The sequence below is a fragment of the Pseudochaenichthys georgianus genome, chromosome 4, assembly GCF_902827115.2.
Source record: "Pseudochaenichthys georgianus chromosome 4, fPseGeo1.2, whole genome shotgun sequence".
Taxonomy (NCBI): domain Eukaryota; kingdom Metazoa; phylum Chordata; class Actinopteri; order Perciformes; family Channichthyidae; genus Pseudochaenichthys; species Pseudochaenichthys georgianus.
The window spans coordinates 18944174-18970173 of NC_047506.1; the positions used below are offsets into that span (position 1 = coordinate 18944174).

General features: G+C 40.6%; 1 protein-coding gene and 1 pseudogene across 1 annotated transcript; both read left to right on the plus strand.

The window, feature by feature from the left end:
- Positions 1-1269: 1269 nt before the first annotated feature.
- On the plus strand, positions 1270-15790 carry ctdspl3 (CTD (carboxy-terminal domain, RNA polymerase II, polypeptide A) small phosphatase like 3). Its single transcript, XM_034081802.2, has 11 exons — positions 1270-1986; positions 9374-9497; positions 9629-9769; positions 10143-10254; positions 10345-10456; positions 11173-11259; positions 11413-11475; positions 11868-11947; positions 12863-12989; positions 13280-13375; positions 15687-15790. The coding sequence occupies exons 1-11, from the start codon at positions 1861-1863 to the stop codon at positions 15750-15752; spliced, it is 1134 nt and encodes a 377-aa protein (XP_033937693.1). The 5' UTR covers positions 1270-1860; the 3' UTR covers positions 15753-15790.
- Positions 15790-24734, plus strand: LOC117445575 (transmembrane protein 79-like; annotated as a pseudogene).
- The last annotated feature ends 1266 nt before the right edge of the window (positions 24735-26000 follow it).

Sequence of the window (26000 nt, forward strand, 5' to 3'; positions counted from 1 at the left end):
AACGAGGGACTCTGTAAACTCATCTAGAGACTCTGCACGTGCTCTGATGCTGCTGCTTTGCTTTATGAACGTGGACAACAGAGAAACATATTCTTCATGACCAAAGTTGGAATTGAAATAAAAAAGGAAAGTGAAACTTATGCTCGTCACCCTCTCCCTCCGGTCCACATTAATAGAAATGATCCCAATACGTATGATTGTATGAACTAAAGATCTTAAAATCAATACAGATGTATTTATTATAAACGTTAGTCCTTAACATCTATCACTGTGTATATCACCATTCAAACATCTTTTAAAAGTTGAACAAACCCCACACAGCTCAGTAAAGACTGAAATGTTGACTTTATTTGATAATTTCAGTGAAAACTACATATTTCTCTTTTTGATTATAATACTGATGAACGTTCAAAACAAAGCACTTTGGCAACGTACCACCTATGTTTTAAAATGCTTAATAAGCACCGTAACTTTCATGATATAATTTCTCGGTCATAATCGGTTGTTTCCGTGAACGGCCGACTGTTGAGTGACGGCAAATGCTGCGGCTGCAAGGCATTGTGGGGCAGCATTTTCGCTTCTCCTGCGGTTAGGGAGGTCCAGTGGTTCCTAAGCTAAAGGAGGTTATAAAGGAAGTTTGAAACCTCCTTTCCTATCATTCTCATCATTCTAGAGAATTCGAACGGCACTTATCATGGCTGCCACTGAGGGACTTCCGGGTCATTTCACTCCTTTAGGAAGGTTCCTAAGCTAAATGGACTATTCGACTTCAGCCTTCGACTTCAGCCCACCTTTCCTTTCATTTGGAGAATTGGAACGGCACTTAACATGGCTGCCACTGACGTACTTCCGGGTCATTTCGCTTGGTTAGGAAGGTTCCTAAGCTAGAGACTCTGCACCGTGCTCATGCTGCTGCTTTTCTTTATGAACGTGGACAACAGAGAAACATATTCTTTATGACCAAGGTTGGAATTGAAATAAAAAATGAAAGTGAAACTTATAATTGCTCGTCACCCTCTCCCTCCGGTCCACATTAATACAAATGATCCTAATACGTATGATTGTATGAACTATGAAAAGATCTTAAAATCAATACAAATGTATTTATTATAAACGTTAGTCCTTAACACCTATCACTGTGTACATCACCATTAAAACATATTTTAAAAGTTGAACAAACCCCACACAGCTCAGTGAAATGTTGACTTTATTTGATCATTTCAGTCAAAACTAACGTTCATATTATAATACTGATGAACTTTCAAAACAAAGCACTTTGGCAACTTACCACATACGTTTTAAAATGCTTAATAAGCACCGTAACTTTCATGATATAATTTCTCCGACATAATCGTTGTTTCCGTGAACGACCGACTGTTGTGTGACGCAAATGCTGCGGCTGCAAGGCATTGTGGGGCAGCATTTTCTCCTCTCCTTTCGGTTAGGGAGGTCCAGTGGTTCCTAAACTTAAGGAGGTTATAAAGGAAGTTTGAAACCTCCTTTCCTTTCATTCGAGAGAATTCGAACGGCACTTATCATGGCTGCCACTGAGGGACTACCGGGTCACTTCACTCCGTTCGGAAGGTTCCTAAGCTAAATGGACTATTCGACTGCAGCCTTCGACTTCAGCCTGGAGCTTTCGTAAGCACCGCCCAGTTCCGCTGCCCGCAGTGCTGAACCTATCGCACCCGGCAGATTTGAACACGCTGCTGATCGAGAAGACACGGGGCGGAGCTACACCCTGAACCCGGACTGCAGGGGGAAATAAAGAAGGGGGCAAAGCGATCGGACTAGAAAGCTTAATCACAGTGGACGAGTTTGATGTTTTCTACGTTAAACAGTTCCATTTAAAGAAGTAAAATGAGACTCAGGTCTCAAACAACCACTACGACATCCTGCTCGGAGCTGCCGAGAAGCACCCGCCGACGGTCCAACAAAGCGAGACAAACCAGTTTATCATGGACCGAAAGCCCTCTGCAAACCAAGGTAACACAGAGCAGTTTGATACGATTTGTATCCTCAGTAATCTACCTTGTTAAAATAACACAAATGTCACCTTGTTAGTTTCTGTATTTAGGCTGGGGCAGTGTGATGTTCGTTACCCGGACGTTGTTTAGCTTGGTGCTAGCTAGTGTTCTCAAATCATAACAGTAGGTGGTGTTGCTAATGCTAGCTAGCTGCTGTTGTGCTAAAGCTGTGCACTACATGTGATCTACTTTACTTAATCAGGGAAGAACAAATTCACATGTTCTTTGACAAAACACCAGTGTTGTTATAATACATTATTTGTATGTTTGCTAGTTGCACCCGAAACTGATAAGCATTACGTTAGCTAGCGTTAAAATGGGAGGATGGCTGATAACGTTCAGGTATACGGTTGCCAGTTTTATTAGGTAACGTTACACCAAGCTCAAAGCTAATGCAGCGTAACAACAGCCGTGCAATAACTCTTAACAGCATGAAGCTAGAAGGTTATTCATTTAACGTAGTGGTTGTTCGGAGGTGACCGAGGTGCAGCTGTTAAATTGTATCTAATTGCATTAGACGTGTTCTAATTATTTACATAATGATTGTTATCGATGCCATGATCTTAGGGCAGGAATATCGTGAACATAGTTTAACGTGACAGAGGAATAAATACACACATACACCGTCTGCTTTGCTTCAACCGGAAGTGACACGTTTTATTGCGCGTGTCCCTTTTATCACGGGAATACAGGAAGTGATTAGTATAAGAGTATTACATAAACAAATTCATATATTATAATTCAACACCCCCACTTACTCTCTTACTGCACAATTTCTCAGCATGAATTCAAATGTAAACACCTTACTCACTCACTTGCACAATAACAGTGTTTTAAAATTGCTGGGGTTATTTACATTCCATTCCAAACAAATACTTTATACACATTTCTCACTTTTGACCTTTGTTGCAGGCTTAGTGAAAATATCAGCAACCATATCAGCTGTAGGGCAATAGTCAATGGTTATCATGTTATCACTCAGTACAGTTCGAACAAAATGATACTTGATATCCACATGTTTACATCGTTGATGACATACTGGGTTCTTGGATAGAGCAATTGCACCCTGGTTATCTTCAAAGATTTTCGCAGGAGTATATTGACCCTCACTGTCCATGCTCTCTATTAGCTGCACAAGATACAAACTCTTTTGTGCTGTGGCAGCCAGTGCCATGTACTCTGCCTCACATGTCGACAAAGCTACTGTTTGCTGTTTCTTTGATCTCCAAGAAATAACAGGCCCATTGCTAGTTCGACTAAAACAGTACCCTGTCTCCGTCTGTCATTTTGGTCTGTTGCCCAATCCGCATCACAGTAGGCAACAAGTTTCAGTTTTTCATCTTGTTTAAAACATAGCTCCTGATTAATTCTGCCCTTTAAGTACCTCAATACATGTTTAGCAGTTAACCAGTGTTGTTGCTTTGGCTCTGAAAAATACTGTGACAGTTTACTGACTATCCAACTTAGATGAGGCCGTGTAGATGTCATAAATATATTAAGCTGCCTACCACTTCACGGTATTGTGTTGCATCCAACAGCATCACCATCATCATTAAAGTTGTGTTTCTGTTCACACGGGGTGGACCTTGGCTTACAGTCATTCATACCAAACTTTTCCAGTATTTTTTGTAATGAATTTCTTTTGACCTATCTTTATTTCTCCTTTTCCTGAGTAAAGTCAATGTCTAGGAAATGTTTAAGTTTCCCAAGATCCTTCATTTGAATTTCGTGCTCAACATTTCTTTCACAGTATTAATTGTGTGAATATCATTAGCTGTGATAACCAAGTCACCCACCCAAATAATCAGAATGATCCTCTCATTTTCTATTCCTTTCACTGCTAGACACAGTGATCAGGCTGGGTTTTGTGCAAAACGTTCTCACAGAGATGATCATGCAACATTTATTCCAGTTTCTTCCAGATTGTATTGTTAACCCATACAGTGAATTTATTCAGCTTGCAGACTAGCTTTTCATCTGTGTCTGACTTGACCTCAAAACCTTCAGGTTGCTGTACATACAGCTCACAATCAATGGAGCAGTAAATACGCAGTTTTAACATCCATCTGATGTAGGTGTAAGTCATGTTGAGCTGCAGTTGCATCAAGCTTCTCTTCTTACTGATGTCATGTTTGCAGTCGGGTAAAATGTCTACCTTATACTCTATTCCTGCCACTTGACTATATCCCTTTGCAACATATCTGGCTTTATATATCTCAGTCTTTTCTGTGTTTTCTTTGATTGGATAGACCCATCTGGGCTGTGCATCTTCACTGGTCTCACGATTCGATTACGATTATCCTGTCTTCAATTCAATTCGATATCCCGATGCATCACGATTCATACCAATGCGTTGCATCCTCAATTTTCTATATTACTGCACATGTTTTATTTTTTCATCAATGCATACATGCAGTAAATACATATGAACTCTCTTTTTATTATTTAGAAAGTGCTTCAGAAATCAATAACATAAATGGCTTGACATTAATTTATAAACCAAAATAAATGAATTGTATAGGTCTAGCCTCCCTATATCTGTGTGTGAAGTTGTTCCTTCCTCAAAAACAAAAAACTAATGCTTCTGCAGTCTAGCTGCAGCTTCTAGCAACAGTCTTCTGTTAAAAACACTGAACGTCCTGAATGTGGCATCACACACGGGACTTGAGTTTGAACACAGCAGACAACAGGAGTATTTACAATAGCATATACAAACAAAAATACTGCATGTGGGTGCACACTTACATTCTCTGTCTTACTGTTACATAAATCCCATGAATGTATGAGATTAAGTTAGCTTCATTATATCTCAGTGATTAAGTGAATAATAAAGTTTCTATTGGGTCACCATCAGCCTGTCACTCATTATTTTCAGGGCGGGGTTTGGAGGAACGGAGGGGAGACGGTGATCGCGGAAGCTTTTTTCCTCCTGCCATCACAAACTTTACTCACATATATATCGTCTGAAAATTGCTAGAGGACATTAATACTCTGCAATCCAAGACTTAGTTAAATCCACCAAAAACCTGACATGATTGTAACGCGATTATTTTTGAAAAACATAAATCCCTGTGTCTCTGAGCCGCAGCGACACAGAGTGATTCAGAGCGGGTCCTTCTGCTGTTGGTTCTGGACTGGTGTTCTTGTGTTGGTGGATAAAGCAGACTGCTCCGCGTTTGGTGTTGCTGTGCCGCTGTCACGTCTGTTCCCTGATCTCTGCGTCACCGACCGATTTGATATTAAAGTGACAGAAAAAAAACGTTGTAGTAAAGCCGCGGCCGGAAAATCAGGAAGCAACGTTACTACGCTATAATCGATTATCTTCCGTCACTGCATCGATACCGAATCGTCCGCATCGCAATGCATCGTAGAAACGATTATTTTCAACACCCCTACCATCTACCCCCCACTGCATTTTTGCCCTCTGGTAGTGTGGTGAATGTGTCATTTTCCTTAAGAGAATTAATTTCCTCCGGCATAGAATCAGTCCAGAGTTTTGACTCTGCTGACTGTATGGCCTCTTTAAAGGTGTTTGGTACATTACACATTACTCTGTTGCAGTTTACATACTTCTGGTCCTCACACTGTACTTTACATTCGTAGTCCTCTAAATACTGAGGTCTCTTCCTTTCTCTTTGGGGATAGCTTCTATTTTGACCTTCTGCTCCCTTTCCTGTCAGAGTGTTTGTGTCATAGTCTCCGTTCGAGCCTCCTGTGTCTCTTTTGGACACGAGTCAGTCCCCTGGGTTTCTGGCTTGGTGGATACAAACCTTTTCTCATAAAAATCGTCATCACTTGCCTCAAAATCAGTCTGTGTATATCGCTCGACTATACTTTTTGTGACAAAATTCACTTGCCTGTGTTTTCGAACACTGTAGACACTGTAGGGTTGTAGACTAGGTATGCTGGGCTGTTTTATCATACCCTACAAAAATACCCTTCTCACACCTCGAGTCTAACTTTTTCTTTTCCTGCTTGTATGCATTAAATTCCTTCAATGGATGCTTTAAGACTGCAACATATAGACCATAGTGAGACCGTGTAATGGGGGGGGGATATATCCAGTCTCTGATTGTGTTATTATGAGAGTGCTCTCATACTTTAAATTGAATATATTTATATAAATATATGTGTGTCTCATTATACCGCACTGTCAATGAATTAAACGTAAATATATAAGTCATCATGAACACATCTGTCCATCAGACAGAGGGCTGCTGTGCCTCCTGTCAACATTAATGGACGTCTCTTTAAAATGACCGCTCAGAGAAGAGGAATTCTCGGCTGCAGTCGGATAGTTTAAAAATCAGCTCCTAAGTTCTAACCCGATCGTCTATTCCTTGACCTCTGAGTGAAACGTCACGGGGTTAAGGGATAGTGGATAGGAGAATTCAAAAGGATTTAGGAGAAGAGACTGCGGTACTTTAGAGAATCCGAATGCACTTTCACTATCCGACGTGTTTATGATGCGCCAGCGGACGTCATTGTGTGCGTCTGCTGCTGTGGGGAAACTATGGAAACCACCGTTTTCTATACAGCGGACTACAACATGGATGTTTAGTAAGAACGAGGGACTACTGTAAACTCATCTAGAGACTCTGCACCGTGCTCTGATGCTGCTGCTTTGCTTTATGAACGTGGACGACAGAGGTTTCTCTGACCAAAGTTGGAATTGAAATAAAAAAGGAAAGTGAAACTTATGCTCGTCACCCTCTCCCTCCGGTCCACATTAATACAAATGATCCCAATACGTATGATTGTATGAACTAAAGATCTTACAATCAATACAGATGTATTTATTATAAATGTTAGTCCTTAACATCTATCACTGTGTATATCACCATTCAAACATCTTTTTAAAAGTTGAACAAACCCCACACAGCTCAGTAAAGACTGAAATGTTGACTTTATTTGATAATTTCAGTGAAAACTAACGTTCATATTTCTCTTTTTGATTATAATACTGATGAACGTGCAAAACAAAGCACTTTGGCAACTTACCACCTATGTTTTAAAATGCTTAATAAGCACCGTAACTTTCATGATATCATTTCTCGGTCATAATCGGTTGTTTCCGTGAACGGCCGACTGTTGAGTGACGGCAAATGCTGCGGCTGCAAGGCATTGTGGGGCAGCATTTTCGCTTCTCCTGTCGGTTAGGGAGGTCCAGTGGTTCCTAAGCTAAAGGAGGTTATAAAGGAAGTTTGAAACCTCCTTTCCTATCATTCTCATCATTCTAGAGAATTAGAACGGCACTTATCATGGCTGCCACTGAGGGACTTCCGGGTCATTTCACTCCTTTAGGAAGGTTCCTAAGCTAAATGGACTATTCGACTTCAGCCCTCATTTCTCTAACCGCCTGCAACATAGGTAGTCCAAATGTTTGGAAATGCATGTGTGTATAATAGGAAGATGAATCCACGAGGATATCCATCCAGGACCACGGCCACGACTCAAGATCCAGGGCTTGCGATACAGGACCGCAGGATCATCCATGACTCCGGATCCCAGCGTATATAGACACCAAAAAGAAAGACATTTGGGGAAGCTGGGTTAATCGGAACATGAGAGTACACAGGTATAGACAGAGAGAAGGAAGAAGTAAGATGTCCCCCGACAAACTAAGCCTATATCGGCAAAACTAGGGGCTGAATCTAATCAGCCCTAACTATAAGCTTTATCAAAAAGGAAGGTCTTAAGCACACTCTTAAAAACGGATAGGGTGTCTGCCGCCCGAACACAAACTGGAAGCTGATTCCACAAAGTGGAGCTTGATAAGAAAAGGATCTGGCTCCCATTGTACTTTTAGAGACTCTAGGAACAACCAACAACCCTGCATTCTTGGAACGCAATGCCCTAGTAGGACAGTAGGGTATAATGAGTTCTTTAAGGTAAGATGGCGCCTGCCCATTAAGGGCTTTGTAGGCGAGAAGAAGAATTTTAAATTCTATCCTGTGTTCTATAGGGAGCCAGTGTAAGGCAGCCAGAACAGGAGTAATGTGGTCCCTTTTCCTAACTCTGGTTAGTACACGAGCTGCAGCATTTTGAATCCGCTGAAGCGACTTGACTGACTTCTTGGTACACCGTGATAATAAGGAGTTACAATAATCCAGCCTTGAAGTAACAAATGCATGGACTAGTTTCTCTGCATCGTTTTGAGGCAAGATATGCCTGATTTTTGCAATGTTACGTAGATGGAAGTAGGCGGTCCATGAAATTGATTTTATGTGGGCGTTAAAGGATAAATCCTGATCAAATATAACACCAAGATTCCTTACAGTCTCACTGGAGGCCGAATTAATGCCATCCATAGTTAGTATATATTTAGATAATTTGTTTCGTAGATTCTTCGGGCCAAGTACAATAACTTCAGTTTTGGTCGTGTTTAACATCAAAAAGTTTAAGGTCATCCACGTTTTTAAGTCCTTGAGGCAGTTTTGAATTTTATTTAGATGATTAATTTCATCAGGCTTGATTGATAAATATAGCATATATCCGCATAACAATGAAAATGTACAGAATGATTCCTTATAATATTGTCTAACGGAAGCATATATAATGTGAACAAAATAGGTCCGAGCACTGAGCCCTGTGGCTCCTCTCTCCTCGGTTCCCGAGTCGAGGAGGGGAAATTCGAGTATTGAGAAGCCTCTTTGGTGTCTGCTCCAAGAATCTGCATGCCATGTTTGCCTGGGTAGGGGTGTAAAAACCCAACCAACCAACCATTATTTGGAGTGAACCCACCAGCAACTTAAGGCCACGTTTTATATAACGGTGGATGTCAGAGACAGGTTGCGAAGTGGAAGTCCCAAGAAGACAATTAGTAAACTTAGGCAGTCTTCTACAGGTTTGCAGGACGATATGGCCGACGGCTCGCTGCCCAAACAATCCGGAATGCGTGAACAGACCTCACCCAGCCAACCACCGGTCTCATAGGGCAGCCAGAAGGCCTGACATGACTGCCCTTAAACGAATAAATAGCTAAATTGCCAATATGTCTTGTTTCATCAGACCTCAATCATCCAATCAAGAGTCAGCAGCAAATATAAGCTGTTTGGCATTGGCAGAAACTTTTAAACACGACAGCTCTTCTTTCTCTTAGCTTAGCCTTTTGTCTTTCTGAATTCGAATGATAGCACAATTAGTAGTGTTGATGTTTGTCTGTGTCAAAGACTACGGCTTTATGCATAATGTTGCACAAAGCCACTTCAGTTATTTGGATGTATTTTAGATTATAATACACATTTAATTATGGAGAATTGCAGTAAAATGGTGAATTACCCTCATTATTTCAACAGTTATATTGACACTTCAATTACTTTTTGATCTCTTTTTTTATTGTGTAGGATACAGAGACCTCGGCTAATGACTCCCAATACTCATATGACCAAATCCCACCAATCACAAGGCGACCGCTGCTTCGTGGTCGGCTGAGGAAGAGAGCTATCGCGGTCGATGATGGAGAATCTGGTATGAATGGCAGCTTCAAGCTTTTCCAAGGATACTTTTTATTTATAATGTTGTTCATTCCTGAGGATGTATTCCTTGCACTGCCCCCTTCTCCCTTTTATATTTTCTGACTGTCTGATTTTGTTTACTAGATTTGGCCTTCAAGACTCCCATCAGGCCCATCATGCAACGTGAGCGCATTCTGTCAGAGATCGACCCAGTGTCGCCTCGCAACACAACGTCCAGAAACATATACTCGCCCATTGTGCGTTTCCTCACACCCACTAAAGAGAGTGAGTACATGCGCTGACTCTAAAATTCTCTATTCTTTAGAGACTGTAGGGCCATCAACGGATACAGTAAACATACTTATATTAAACAGTACACATGTTATTGTCCCTTTTCATTAATTGTGGAAAAGATCAAGCCATTCCTTCAATGTTTTTTTTCTTCTTTTCGTATGATGAAAGTGCCTGGTGGAATAAACTTGCTTAAGAACCGCAGCATGAATGTACCAGTGTCTTTCTGGTGACTTGTGGTAAATTCCCACCCGGGGTGTATCAAATAAGAAGGACATTGTGGTGAGCTGACAGTCGGAGTTGGTATAGATTGCTTAACGATGAAAAGAACTGAACTCTCAAGCTCTGAATTTTATTTTCCTTCCAGACATGAAATGTGACGGTTCTGGGGACGTGCTGATGAGCCCAGAACAAGGTGTGTTTGGATTTGGCTCAATTGACCTCTTGTCTGGAGAAGAGGATGAGGAAATCTTCAGTCCGTACGTACAAAGCCTCTGTCCAACATAACGTACATTTCAATGTAATTATTAACATTTTTCCATTTCTAAGAGTGTTGTTTTATTTTCCAGCTCCACATTCGTCAAAAACATACCGTCGCAGTCGCAACATTCCCGTCCACAAATCACAGATATTCCCCCCAAGACCAGAAGCACCCCCGAGGCCACGCTGGTGGTCGACCTGGTGAGTTTAATCCTCTGTAGCTTAAAAAAATCTTTGCGTTTTTTTTTAGGATCTCCATTAGCACGAGCATGAGCATTGGCTATTCTTCTTGGGGTCCTCACACACACACAAAACATACATAAAACAAAACGGCTCTTCATCCAATTTTCGCCATCATAAGGTCAAAAAATACAAATACGTGTACATAATAATATATATATATATATATATATACATACCCACAGGCACAGTTCAATTTTACTTTATATTACTGAGATTATTTTTTAACTACCTTTTGAAATGTTGATGGAATGATATGGACAGGTAAAGAATTCCAGCTGACCATGGCTCTGTGCATGACTGTTTTCTGTCCCATATTTGATTTAGATTGGGGTAATACGAACCTTCCTTCTATTGTATGTCGTGTTTGATAGTTATGTTGAGCATACTGCGCTATAAACCTTTTAAACATGGAGCTTCAACTTATAAATCAATAAAATATCTTATTATTATTATGTCCCCTCATTTCAGTAGATGTTTAACTATAAAGAACAGAGGCGGTCACACCCGGATTCTATTTTTTATGATTTATTTTTTGATGTACACCACAGGAATGTTGAGATGACTTTGTCGGCTGGGCTGACCTTTCAGCAGGAGCGCTGCTGTCCTGACTCAGAGTTGTTTGTGCTCTGCCTCTGAAGTCCAAATGTAAGCCACATTGATCTGTGCTCTTTCAGGAGGAGACCCTGATGTTCAGCTCTCTGAATGTGATCGAGGAAGCCGAGTTCACCTTCAACACCGCTTTCCAGGACCATCAGTACAAGGTGACCACATGCTGCACGTCTTGGAGTTGGAAGCCCACTGACTGATGATGGAATAGGATATTGGACAAATCAGTTCAGTGCGTTTAGCCCTATAAGAAATGTGTGTAATCCTATTTGTTTATGTTGTCATTATCTCTGGTTTGTTATCAACAGGTCTACATGATCCTACGACCATATGTCAAAGAGTTTCTGCAGGCCATGGCCAAAAACTATGAGGTATGAGTTATTTGATATTAAATTGTCTTGTCATTGATCGGTGTATTTGGCTCTTGAGTTTGTTTTGAGTGAATTAAATGATGTTTTTAATATGCAGTAAATCACTCCTACTTGTTTGATGTTTTCAGATCGTATACAGCCCCTTCTATATGTACTATAATACTATATGACTACTTTGTCATATTTAACTTTTAATCTGAACCTTTTTTGAAATCTTATTTTTCTGTGTATACTCAACACCCTTGAAAGGGAGAAACATTTATCTCATTGTACATGTATAATGACATTAAACTATTCTATTCTAACTAAATGTTGTTTTCGTGGGGTCTTGACGCCCTGTTGAGTTCTTGTTTGTGAGAAATCGGTTCCAGCTGCTGTCTGTTCTGTTCCAGATGTTTGTTTACACATGTGCAAAGAAGGAATACGCAGAGAAGATACTGGACATCCTGGACCCGCAGAGAAAACTGTTTCGGTATGTCTCCATAAGATATGGGTCCACTTGTGTTTTATAAACTCTTTGCTCGGCAGCGCTCAGGCTGACCTGTCTGTGACTCTGACATCTGCTCAGAAACTTTACATATTCTGCTTGTGGTCTGACTCCTACCCTGACTTACACTGTCGCTTTCGATGAGGGCCGTAGAGATTCATTTTATTTTGGTTTCAGGTGGTTGATGTCTCTTAGACTCAGGTGGCTGATGTCTCTTAGAAAAGGGATGAACAGATAATCGACCAAAACCTCACGTAACAAGAATTCTGAGAAACCAAATTCTGCATGAAATTTAAAAAGAGGCGTTAGTGCAACAACCCCACTCTGAAAGAAATTCTGCCCTACTTTGTTAGTGTCCTTAAATATTCCTCAAGCCCCACTCCTCAGTGAAAGTGGCTTTATGCCAATTGTTTTATTAAAACAGCGTATAAAAGTGTGAGCAATGTGAGATGAGTCCCTACTAGTAGAAGCTACAGATATTTATCTTTGCGACCCGTTTCTCACCTTAACTTTCCAGAGTTTATAGTGAGTTTTAAATTGTTGTTTAGCTCTGCAGTTCAATATTTTTGCGGTTTTGCTTCATTCTCAACTCTCAGGCAGTTCAGATATTGTAAGTGACGTTTGCACTGACTGTAAAGTAACAGACATTTTCGCCAGGAAATGTAGATTGTTTTTGAATAATTCAAAAGTGTTTGACTTGTCTGCATTATTGCACTCTTACAAGAAAAGTGAACATTAAATATTTGAATATTTGGCAAAGATTGTTGTACTGTTTAGCATTAGATTGTATAGATGTACCTAAAGTGGCCGCTGAATATCTAGGAGGGAGAGAGGCAGACAAGGACATCTTGCACATACCATCCTAACACCGGGTTTTAAACGTGATGCATTCTCTTGCAGACATCGCCTGTATCAGGACGACTGTGCCTGCGTCCTCGGACACTACATCAAAGATCTCGGCGTTCTCGGGAGGGATCTCGCCAAGACGGTTGTTCTGGATAACGCCCCCCACACATACCCGTACCATGTAAGCACTATGATTTCAGATGTGATGCTGTGTCTTTTCCATTGCTGTTAATGGGCAGGGCTGCTGAGATGCACCTTCTTTTCTAATCTGCAAGTCCAATGAGAGAAACTAAATCACGAGAGGAGTTCGTCTCTCAGTACTTTTTTAACTGAAGACAATAGGGAAGAGTGTAGAATATCATCAGACTTGTCTTTTGAATAACATCAAAAACATTATATATTATTGTTTTTTTTTATCAGAGTGAAAAGAAATAGAAGACCTTATTCATTTAAATTGTGGGTGGTTTGCAGCTGATGAACACGATACCCATCAAGAGCTGGTCCGGGGAGTCAGAGGACCGAGAACTGCAGAAGCTCGTCCCCTACATGGAGAAAATGTCTGCAGCGGTAAGTCTGTCCTCTTACAGGTCCGCGGGGTCTGAAAAAGTATTAAAAGTTGATAAATAAATGTAACGAAAATGAAGGGTATTCAACGGCATTTTCCAAGGTATTACATTTTGTAGCTTGTTTTCAATAAGTATATAAATTGTCCAAAGAGGTTGTATTCTAAAGTGTGCCTGAATGTAATCATTGCGTAGGTGTGTAGTGTAGGGATGTGCATCTCCATCACAGAGGCCGATGCGATGCGCATCTCGATACGTTGCCAATGATACGATACATTAACGATGCATTTGAAACACCAGGCGATACGATTCACCCCTGTTGCGATACGATTTGATTCAACATTATGCGATACAGGGCGATACGATGCGATTCAACACGATGCAAAAATAATGATACTTCAATTTGGTACGACAGAGGATTTTTGTTGTATTCCTCATATGCAGCAAATCATAAATTAACATAAAAGTGCTTTACATATTTGGTTCTCTCTACTAGTACTGCGCATCCCATTATGCCGTTTGTTTTTTACCTTAAAAAACTCTCCAGATTACAGGACAATTGTATAACACCTCACAGTTAAACAATGTAAGGATGCATTGCTCATGATTAACAATGTGAAAATAACAGCTACCATAGTGCAATGCCCATACAGCTGCTGCCTGATGTGCTGAACACTCATCCATAGGCTAACTCACCAGTGAGCAGAAAGCAGTGGTTTCTATAGGAACAATAAAGAATACAAATAACCTTTCACAAACAGGTATTTCATAACTGCTTACAGTAAGGAAGACATTTAACTATTATTGGCCGTCACAGGCTGCTGTAAACTAAACACCACTCTCTCTGACAGAACACCTCACTGAGTGATTTAACTCTATGTCTAACTTTCAGGTTTCCCTTTTCAGCCGCAGACCCCATGTCGCCTCTCTATGTGCGTCGCTAAGTTCCTCATACTACTTGTGTACTTTAAAGCGGCACGGCTTCAATTTGCGAGCGATTTTTCAAGTTGACCATCTTTCGGTGCGCTGTGTTTCTCTTTCTCCTCGATTTCCATGTGTGTTGATAACTGAGACTCTCGGCCTCCGTAGTGCGACGCAAAGATCGTCTCTGCTGAGTGCTGACTGGATGAGGGGATATTATATGAATGAATCGTTTTTTTACCGATGCAAAGACGCTACAATCGATGCATCGCGAGTTCAACCCAAACTAGCCGATGTGCACTCTTTCAACCGGTGCACTCGCATCTTGAACGTTTATGCCGGTGCACTGATGCGAATCTGTGAATCTTAAGATCCCTGTAGTGTGATTCTGTGTAGTTTATTTATGGCATCCCGTTGGATTTGACGTCATCTGAACAGGACATCGCACGCTCGATTGCGCGAAGGTCCGTTTACGCCGGTTGTTAAACAACATCGTTATGGGGAAATGCAAGTTTGCGTTGGAAGATAAGGAGGAAGGACTATCAATACTGTATATAGTAAATGTGAGGTAAAGTGTGTCGCCAATGTAACCGGTTAGAACTCCAAGTGGCGATGAGGTCTTAAAATGTATGGAAAGGGTCTTAAAAGGTATTACATTTGACTTCAGGACTCCTGCATATACCCCGTCTTATCAGCTTTATGATTATTACGTATTATATGTATGCATCAAAAGCCTTCTTCATACTGACACACCAGTATTTTTCAGATCCTATGAATGGGGGATTGAAGTTAGGGATCTGCATTTCAAGCAAAAATAACTGTGATAATCACTACTGCATCAATGATTTAAAACTTGTTGCAACATTGAACAGACACACTTTTTAACAAACTTCCCAGCTGAGACTATTGGACACATGAAAAAAAAGCACCTGTGGTAAGGGATAAAAGAAAAACTAAGTTTATAACTTATGCTATGAGAACAATATTTTTTTAAAGACGTGACAATAATCTTATAAACGGTTCACATTTTTTCAAGACACTTCCAAATGTATGACCCATTCTTCATTATAGTAAAGGTTTAAATGTTTTACCAGCTAGACGTGTTAGATGTCTAGGGTTGCGGCAAACTTTGTAGATTGTTAGAGAAAAGTTTAAATTCCTCAAATGTATTTGCAATGTTGAAGAATTGATCCATAAAGTAGTAGAAGGGTTTTACTATGACCTCAGACTTCCCTGTGTTTTTTATCCCCTCAGTTTTATTCCTCTGATCAGGGCAACTGCTAGATGTTTCAGTCAGTTGAATAGAGCGGCTGGTTATCTGCAGCAACAGGTTTGTTGTCTTTCCTCCCCGGTTTCATCATTCACGCCAAATATCTCCTGTTATATTTTTTTAGGAGGATTTTCGGGAGGTGCTGAAGAAGAGGAAGGATCACTTCCACCGGCTGCTGTCGGAGGACTAACAAGACTCCCCCCCCCCCCCCCCCCCCCCCACCCCCCCCCCCCCACTGAAACGACTTGATGTGACTTTCACAGCTTGTGTTTTCTTTCTTATGCTTTGGCTAAAAGCAGTTGGAACTAGCTAACCTTTTGTGGCGGACCTGATGTCTTTAAAAGACGACGGATCGGTATTTCAAACATGCTGCTGGTTGTTCATCACCAAAACTTTGTGTCTCCATGACTCATTCCACAGGGCAATAAACTGCTGCCCAGCTTTTGTGTATTATTTAAAAAAAAAAACTTGAAATATGATTTTTGTAGTTTTGATTTTCTTATTTATTAATGATATATCTAATCAACTGCTGTTATCTCTGTATATTTTAGATATGCTTTTGTATGCAATGAAAATAAAGTTGTCCTGTCACTCACACTTGCTTCCCTTCCAGGATGATGTGTTTAATCTGTTTCAGTTCTGTGAAATAATATTTGATTTCATTCTAAAGTTTGTCATGAGAGCTGCTTCCCAATGATGATGATGAAGAGGAGGAGGAGGAGGAGGAAGATGTTAAAATGGACAGCTGTGAATATTTTTCAGTGAGTTAACTGATTAATCAGAATGAAGTCACATTTCTGAGTCATCCTGTCACTGTTAATATTATGAAATAATACATATTCCACAGGACAGCCTGAACCCGGTATACATCCTCTGCTGGTTTGTCAGAAACTCGTGTCAGGTATTTTATTTTGTGTTTATCATAACTCAGTGTTTCAGCTGTGTTTCTGAGCAGTAGTTCTAATGTGGTTCCTGTTGCTGAACAAATACAACCCTTCACTTCCTGTGCAGCAGGAAAGAGCCACCAGTGTCGGGTTCAGGAAAGCAATTGGCAGAGATGTGGGAATCAGGTGTCATCACTTTGCAGCTTAAGGTTGTGGTAATACAGAAATACTATAATATTCACTTTCTTACTTTTCAAAGAAGACATGGATCTAATGTTATTTGCTGCAGCAATGACGACTCCTTAAAAACAGCATAATACGTTTTTGTTTTTTAAATTAATTAATTGTTCAACAGATTTGCTATATTATAGTGATATAGAAATACTTAAGAACAATTAATTCCTTCTTTAGACTATAAAGTCTAACGGAGAAAGGAAGCCTCGGGACACCAAAGGTCTGGTATTTTTTTCAGTTGCTATTTCAAAACATGATATTAAACAGAAAAGCTTCCCATTTTAGAGGCTTAAAAACAGCAAATATGTATGTATCTTACTTAAGCAATTAAGTGCTTTTTGAAATGCTGGTGATGAGAAATATGTCGATCAAATAATAATTTCAGAGCCAATCGAGTCATTATAAAAACAAAGATCAATTATATCCATATAAACTAAGTATTAAAGACACTATTGATCATTAATTGAATCCACAGGCTGCAAATGTGGAATTATAAATTCCTTGTGAACAGCTTGTAGCTCATTATGGTGTTGTAATAAATAAAGGACAACACACAGTGGTGCTGTAACGTCATTACACTAGTACACGTAGGAAAATACAAGGATCACTGAGCTTTAGTTTGAGAGTTAATGTTTACTGTCCTGTTTAGTTAAACTCGTTTTTGTGATGATGTGATTGTTAGTGTTGAATTTGGAGGTAAACTGAGAGATGGTGCCTCCCCTCCTCCTCCTTCGGGCTTTATTTGCTCCATATGGTGTTCGACATGGTACCCAGGAAAGAAAAAAACTATTGTGGGCGGAGGAAAATGCTAGTATTTTGTCCGACCTGAAATTTGATTCAGAAGTTCAGGATCCTGGAAGACAAAAAGCAAACGGAGGGGGAGGGAAGAAAGGCAGAGAAGGACGGAGAGGTTTTTTTTTTCCTGCCAGAAGAATAAACTCACCAAATACTCTGCAACCTCCGACAAAAGTAAGTCCATTTATATGCCGCATGCTTCTAGTAGAATACCCCGCTTGGAAGGCATTTCATGGAGTTGTATTCAATCACATTTGTGCCCGAAATCCGACTTTAACTGCTGTAATTGCTGCTGAATGGCCACTTAATATAAGGTTTCAGCGCTGCTGCTATTTGAGAAAAACTGTGTCCTTTACGCGCACATTCATGCAGGCGCGTTTGATTTATATATCACCAAATTGGGCATTTCCTGCAGCCTCTTCAAAACCAGTCCAGACTTTACTTGTGTGTATGAGAAATTGTAAACACATTTTGTTAGAGAGTTACCCAGCAGCGGGAGAAACGTGTTTTTTTTTTCTATGGGCAGTAAATCACATTGCCCCCTACGCGCGTTTCCACATCCACGCCAGCTCTGATAACCAGCGAGATGTACTCCTCTACGACATTAAAGCCCAATGAGTTATGTGCGCTCTGTGGTATCGTGCCCATTTATTTGGAGAAAGGTCCCATGCCGAAGATTTTGCGTGCAGATTCTGCGCCACTGTTGGATGTGCGCCAAAAACATCCTGAAGAAAACGCTCCAAACTGAATCTGCAGATGTTAATGAAAACCTCTGAAAGGGAGCATGCAGTTCCAAATAACGGCAGACCGACAAAGGCGCATGGTTTATTATACAGTCATTTGTCAGATGCGTCTATCATTTTGTTTGTAGCTTACTTTTGAGCGAATTAAGTTTTTTTTTGTAAGAAATTACCGAAAGGCTATACTCATTGGTTTTTCTGATGGAGAACGTTCCCCCATGGTCTGTAAACAGTGTACAAAATGAAGGGGCATCACTTCTATAACACTGTAGATGCAGTGGGTGATGGGTTATTCACATCTCACCCAAAACCCAAATGTTTTCCGCTGAATTTAGGACATCTTAATAATAATTATAATTACTTACATTTAAATAGCACCTTTCATATACCCAAAGACCAGCATCTTTCCTGTTCCTTAATGTTGAAACTCTCTGTACTTCATTGTAAGGTCTGTCAGAATGAGTCATGGGGTGATCAGGGGATTGACAGAAGGAACAATGTAATGCCTTAAAAAACGATAGTTTATATTACAGAAACTCATGTATTCCTTTTTTCTTAGTTTGCTATTTACATGTGAGTAGTTACATATGGTTACTTCCTTTAAACATCTCTCAATTTACATTTTGGACACACCTACCCTTCCCTAAACAAATATTCAACATGACATTTTTATCCCTAAAAATCCTGGAAGACAAAGAGCAAGGCTCAAAACCACATGACCACACCGAGGTCATAACCTGACATACAGGGTCAGAGGCCTTACAGATTGGGAAGTATGGTGCTGAAATATTGCTTTATGATATAGTTCCATGTAAGTTCATATCCAAGATGTTAGAAACACTGATTTCAGCCATTTAATTCCAGTTCAAGCGATATCACTGTTAAGATCAATGTATCAATCCTCAAAAGGAATCAATCAAAAGTGACTTCAGCATTAAGTTATAAGACGTGGGGCCCGGTTTTAAAAGACAAAAACAAACGAACAAAACTAATAGCAAAAGCATGAAAAATAATAAAACAGAATATTGAGCCAAAATGTCATAAAACAGTTCAAACATGCACAAGCAGCGTGACGTTCAAGAGTAAGATACTGACTAGCTATCGGTGCTGATATTCTATAACCATCCACAAAGATATCAACGGTGATTTCCTTTATTCACCAAAAAAAAGCCCCTTTCCCACATGACCAGTTTGACATCACTCCACATAAAGTCCCAACAGTCTTTGAGTTTTAAGGACCCATACTGTCTAATTTAGAAGGCCTTTGGTGAACTGAAGGTTTTTAAAGCAGAAGCTATAAATAGCTTCACAGGTATAAGAAAGGGGAACAAATAAAATATAAAAAGATAATATCTAAAAACAACTCCTCTCTTAAACATTTTTGTTTTTTGTAATATTTTGAAAGGCACTTTGAACTTGCTGCTTAAAAGAAAGTGAATAGTGAATCTAATAAAAGATAAATGGGTGTTTTTTAAAAGGCATGCACCACTTCCGACTCTCCAACACTTTGAAGAAAATGGAGCAGGTTTTACGACCCTGTGTGTCCCTGGTTTTGTGTTTTTAACGGTTTCTGGTCTTGTTTTTGTGTCTGGCCCTCCTCCTCTCAGGCTGTGTGACTATGAGCACCTCAGGGCCTCAGGCCACTAACGGGCAGAACGTGAAGGAGCTGGACAGCATGAAGGAGTCCATCAGTGACATCATCAACCAGCTCCAGGACATAGACCCCACCCGGCTCTCCTTCTCCCCCTTCCTGGACCTGGACACGCAGATCTCTCTGGCGCCGGTGTCAGACAGCCCAGAATCCTCGGTGGAGGAGCTGCACTCGTCCTCCCACTCCGTCTCCGGCTCCCAGCACTCCCTTGAACAGCCACCAGCAACCGATCGGCCGAGGAGTGAGTTATTAGAGCCTCTTTTCTCCGTCTGTCTCACAGAGCTGCAGGATTTGAGGGAAAGCCAGAGCAATTAGCAGAGGCTGAAGTGGAGTTTGAGTCCAGACTGAAAGCAAAGAGAGTTGAAATCAGGGCTGATTAAAGCAGGGCAGCAGATAATAAGCATCGCACAATAAAAAGCAGTTTCTAAGATTGAGCAGATGTGTAACACTACCTGCAGGAGCTCTTGGACAAAATCAACATTAATGCTTGCAATTCAAATGTCCATACAGGTTGACATATCAGTATTTGTTTATTTTGCTGGTGATGTCATAACAAAGCACTGAAAGGTTTGATAAACCTTTCTTAATATCTTGTCTCCTTATAATCAGTAGTAAGTTGGGTCCAGATACAGTCTCACTCAGGTACATTACCATTTGCTTTAGAAACAGGCAACATGAAGAGAAAGGGCTTTGGTTAGTTGAGATTAAAGCTTCCTGTTTCATAACTCAGTATTCTAGGACATTCTAACTTGTCCTTCTTCGTGTTCTTCTCTGAAACATTAAAACAGACAAAACAAAACCGGCAGTTGTGTTTTAGGAAAGGAGCCTTTTTTGGTGGAGCAAATACTATTTGTCCATCTCCAGACATGAGACAAAGTGCTTTGTCTGTTTCATGTTGTTTTTCGACATTTCCCCACTGCAACAGCAGTTGTGGTGTCTCATGAAGTCCATGTGGACTGGGCTTGTGCATGACACAATGAAATGTTTTTGTTTTGCTCTTAAGTCAAAACAGACAGGAGACCTTTATGTGAAATGTTTGCAACCTCTGAACCAGGGAAAAATATTCTGATGTTTAAAAGACGTCAATACAATTGCCTATTGCAACAATGAAAACACCCTTTTAAAGGATGAGTGCCCATCTGTAGATGTCCACAATTCTACTTTCTGCAATTTGCTGTGAATTTCTTGATGTAAACTAAACTAAACTTGGTTATATATAATATGATTGTAATCATTCAAAGCTAAAAATAACTATTCATCAATTTAACAAGATAGCAATAATAAGCTCTGTTGTTTATAAAAATGTACACATTTCTTTGGCAGAATAATATTTTTATATAATCTGTTAACCATGTTTAAAGTGTGAATACAATTACCTCAAGTAGAAAGTTACTGTATGGCTAAAAACGAACTACACCACGGCCACATGACTTCACAACCACCGCTAAACTAAATGTGGACTCCGCGTGTCAACGTTTAGTGGTATGATTTAACCGCTTGTTACCAATCCTATTTTTGAAGACATGAAAGCTTCATAATTCAAGTGGGGTATTTACTGACATATGTCGTGGAAAAAAATATGGAAATCTCTTCAATTTGTGTAAACCACGGACCTTATTTGAGGCCTCTAAACATAAAAACACATTCAATAAAACCATTTACTGCCCAGAAGTGCTTAAATGCTCTGTCATTTTTCAGATATAGGGCTCTTGCTTCACTTTACCTGATAGTCTTTATGTGATGCATACTCTTAAATGGTTTATGTTAAAATGGTTAACTAGTTGACACAAAAACTAGTGATCATGTTTCAGCAGGACTACTGGTTGGTTTTTGTGTCCATGTAACTGTGGGAACGTGGAGGAAGTGCGGACGGGGGCAGGGCAGCTCAATAGGGGCCCAACAGCAGTTTTGGCCCGGGGCCTCCTAATAGGTTAATCCTGCCATCCAAAATGTTACTTGAGACCCAGGGTCGACAAGCAGTAAGGGAGTGATTGATTAGTGTGAGTCTGCAGCTAAATGCTCTCAGTATGTGTTATATAATGCCTTTGTTTGTATGGTTTTAATCTTACAAGGCAATATTGTTTTATATATCTTCTTCTTGTATTGTTTGTTCTTGTAATGTTTTAGTCTGCCTCTGGCTACAGATTGTTTGATGTTGAATGCAGCTGTATGCAATACTACTGCATGAGAACAAGTCATATCTTATTTTATCATTTTATTTTATGGATTAGGATTGTGTATTAAAATCTGCTCTGCTTTGCACAGGCTCTGCTCCCGGACACCAGCCTCCCGATGGCGACTACCCAGAGGATCCAGGAACCGATCAGCAGGAGGAGGGGGAGCTGGATCAAAATCTTTCCAGTCCCATCATCACAGCACACAATTTGGACGCTGCCACGGAAAACTGCATCAGCTTTCCAACCCCCGGCCTCTCAGGGAGACATTCCCAATGGTTACAGACACACCGAGATGGAGCCCAGAATCCACCAATCTTGACTGCACTGTCGATGAAGGTCAACCTCTGATAGGCCCCCCGCCAGAGAGTGTTGAGCTGGCAGTGTGGAGCTCAGAGGGGCCAGGAGAGACTTGCGAGGCCGCAGAGGAGGCTTCAGATCGGGGACAGTGCTGCTGCCGCTGCTGCCAGTGTAAATGCTGTTGAGAGCGGCCGAGTTCCTGCATCTTCTCAGATCCTGGCCTCTCTTCTGTGTGCAGCCGGGATCCTCTATTGCACTCTATTTTACGTCCCCATTAGAGCCCCAGATTGCCCCGACATAGCCAGCCGCATCGTGTTCACCTTCTGCTGCTGCGTGGTGGCCGCCATCCCCATCCTGCTAGGTAGGCTTCACACACCAGCACACTAACATTGAAAAAACAGCCATGTGATCGGTACAAATGAGAGATAAAGATTAAGAGAGGATTTGTTTTGTCTGGCCGCCTCGTCTCGGAATGCTTCAATGTCTCCTGTCCCCTTTAATTTCATGTGCTTCCAACCTCAGTGCAGCAGACGTCTCCCCGGGCCTCTGCAGAGAAGCATAATTTCTTTCCCCTGCACACAGCTTTAAATGGAAACTACAATAAGAGGCTGGCTGCTTCTTTCCTCTCCTAAGCTGTGGCCTAATTGTTTCAGAATATTTTAATCACTTTCCAACCGGGGTTTCCAGAAACCAGAGGGCAGGTGGCAAAAAACATCCAGACCAAATCCTCTCCAGGTCATTTCCCTCTCACCCATTTGTCAAGTTGGTTTCACTGAGGAGGATTTACATGCAGGCTATTCTGCCGGCGGTTGCTGTATTCAAATTAAGATGTTATAATGACAAAGCAGCTAATGCTGTCAGAGGAAATTAAGTGCAGCTAGGAGTTGTTTTTGTAAAAATGGCGTTGGTTCAAGATGCTAACTGACTCATTGCTCTTTCTTCCCTGGCAGCCGATGCTGACGGGTGCAGTGTGCCAGTTCTGCACAGCGTCCTTCAGGTCTGCAGGAGACGTTTCCCAGAGGACGGGCTCTGCACCAGCGGTTTGTCACGGCGTCTTTGGAACAGTTTACTCCTCTACGTCCTCAACCTCGTCGTTATGGCCGCTTTTCTGCTCAAGACCAGCTGAAGTTGGTGCCCATTCTGGTCGCCATTTTCATCTCTTCGGGAGGTGAGGCTCAAAGGGGGACCCCAGGGGGATCTTTGTGTTGAAGCTGTTACTTAAAGGGGCATCTAACCCCAGATCAAAACTACATATTTTTCCTCCAACTGTAGTGCTATTTAATTTTGGAATTACACTTTTCTTGGTGTGAAAAACTCAACAATGTCTCTCTCCGGAAATCATGAACCAGCAGTTAATAAAAAGATATCCATAGATTGTTGTGAGCAGTTTCATGTAGGGACTATTTTCCTTCTACTAACCGAAGCCTGCAAACTAATGAGCATAAGCCGCTTTCTTCTGTGATGGTTGGCACGTTCAGTTTGGTAGAAAGAAAATAGTTGCAAAATGAAACTGATCACAACCAGATCTGTGGATTAACTGAAGTTACTGGGTCATGATTTCTGGATATAGACATTTCTGCTGAAGTGAGCCAGGCTTTAGTAATCATGCTCAATGAAACACTGTCAGGGCGGTTGTGATTTTTTATCAGTGAAGTTTGAACTTGATCTAGTTTCCTGTGTCTTGTTTAATCCTCTACAGGCTGGTTTACTGGGTCAGCCTGAACGCGTGCAGCTCCTGGAGAGGCTTCGGATCAGGCCTGACCTTCTTCCCACTCCTCGCCATGGTGGCTCTCAATCTGTTCCTCATGTACACCCTAAATCTCAAAGAGCCACTTTTTGTCTCTCAGGACGTCCTCTATAATCAGGTCACCCCCTCTCCCTGGTCAGGGGAGATATCACAGAGCCCGAGTGGCAAACCAGACATCCTACCCACAGACATCATGGACGCTCGGTGAGGAGTCGAGCTGTGCTTTCTTCTTTCAGAGGAGGAGATCTTTTCCTAAAATAGGCCATTCCTGTGGTCTGCAACTCAGCACAGCACCACACGCTGCCACTATAACCTCCCAGTCTGTGACAGCTTAACTTGTATTTTTGCTCCTCCTATACAGGATTTTGTTAATGTGGATTCATGCTTATTATCTGAAATGCAAACGCTCTTTCCCTGCTAGTGGCGGAGGATGCCTTTGAACAATGCTGTTGTCTTAAAACTTTTGTCCTTTTAAGCAATTCCAGTGCCTATATTTAATGTTTTGAACTCCAAGTACTTAAAAGCCCTGCTTTTTATATGGCTGAATTTGGTTTGACCTAACAAATCACAGGCAAAAGCAACTGCTATTGTAAGACTTTATTATTATTTTAACTTGTCCAAATAGTTTGTACATGATGAAGACAGAATAAAAGCCATTTGTAAAAACGTCTTTTCATCTTTTCCCGACGGTTTTCAATTCCCTCGCTTACTTTGACCAGTTTGACTGAGCAGCTATTCCTGGAGACACAGCAGTGTGTTTTCATTGCTGGGCTGTCATTATGTGATAACATGCTCTCGATGTTCTCTGGTTGCTCTCCATCTTCTCCACCCTGCTGGCTCTCACTGCTGCTGATGCCACTCGCTAAGTTTATGCCATAGACTAAGGCCAAAACAAAAACACGATTCTAAAGACGGCTGCACTCTCTTACTTTTCAGCATTGAGTGAATAGAAAATGAAAAAGCTTTACTTTACTTTAATTAAAGGCAATTCATATAACATTCGTCAGCCTCAAAAGCTATCGATTTGCTTTTACCAACGTAATGAAAGAAAGGGTTTAATTCCCATACACAGAAGGTCCACGGCCGACTGAAACGTTTTCTTTAACAAACTCAGTGCTGACAGTGTCTTCAGTGTCTTTCTGCACTTATGATTTGTATTTTCCTGTGCGTCCATTTTTACTTCCTTATAACAAATGTTAATGTTTCTTTCATACAGGTCAGATTTATTATTTAAGTCTGAAGTCTTTTTTAAATGTCTCTTAAAGTACCCGACCCAAAAGCACTCTCTACACATTACTGTTGAAACTTGTCCACATTTAATTTATTAATGTATTTCAATTCATTTACTTGTGAGATTGTTCTCACTCTTTTCTTTGAAAAAGGCACAAAAAAGGTGAAACATAAATGTTTTTCCTTGTGTGAAATTAATTTGGTTAAATGTGCAAAATGGATGAAACTAGTATAAAAAGTTAACAGTAGAGAAACGATATAAAGTTAAACAATAAATACCATTAAATAAAGGGACAGTACACTCATGTCAACAAAATGTCTGTTTTTTAAAAACCTATAACAAAAACAGTTGTTTTAAGTAATGTAGGGATTATTCATCATACTCGTTTTTTTCTGTCTGACATGTCTGTATATTATAGATATATGTGTACTTAAATAAATGTGTTTGTTTTGACAACACATTAAAGCAGCTCTACCATGAGCAAAGCTGCTCCATTTGATTATATGGGTCACCGTCTAGTCCTTACCTCTAAAATGAAAACACAGAGCCAGTTGTTTAAAAGACTAACTTAATAACTTAATTTGTAAATGATGTAGAATAAGCACCGTTCATGAGAATGATTTGTTCACATATTACCCTCCAGGAAGTAAAACAGCTCTTTCCTAAAAGGCAAATTGTCAGT

Excerpts from the sequence above, each read along its gene's own strand:
- ctdspl3 (XM_034081802.2), top strand. The coding sequence starts at position 1,861 with ATGAGACTCAGGTCTCAAACAACCACTACGACATCCTGCTCGGAGCTG. Across the intron at positions 9,498-9,628 it reads GGTCGATGATGGAGAATCTG|ATTTGGCCTTCAAGACTCCC; the intron begins GTATGAATGGCA and ends TTTGTTTACTAG. Across the intron at positions 12,990-13,279 it reads CCCACACATACCCGTACCAT|CTGATGAACACGATACCCAT; the intron begins GTAAGCACTATG and ends GGTGGTTTGCAG.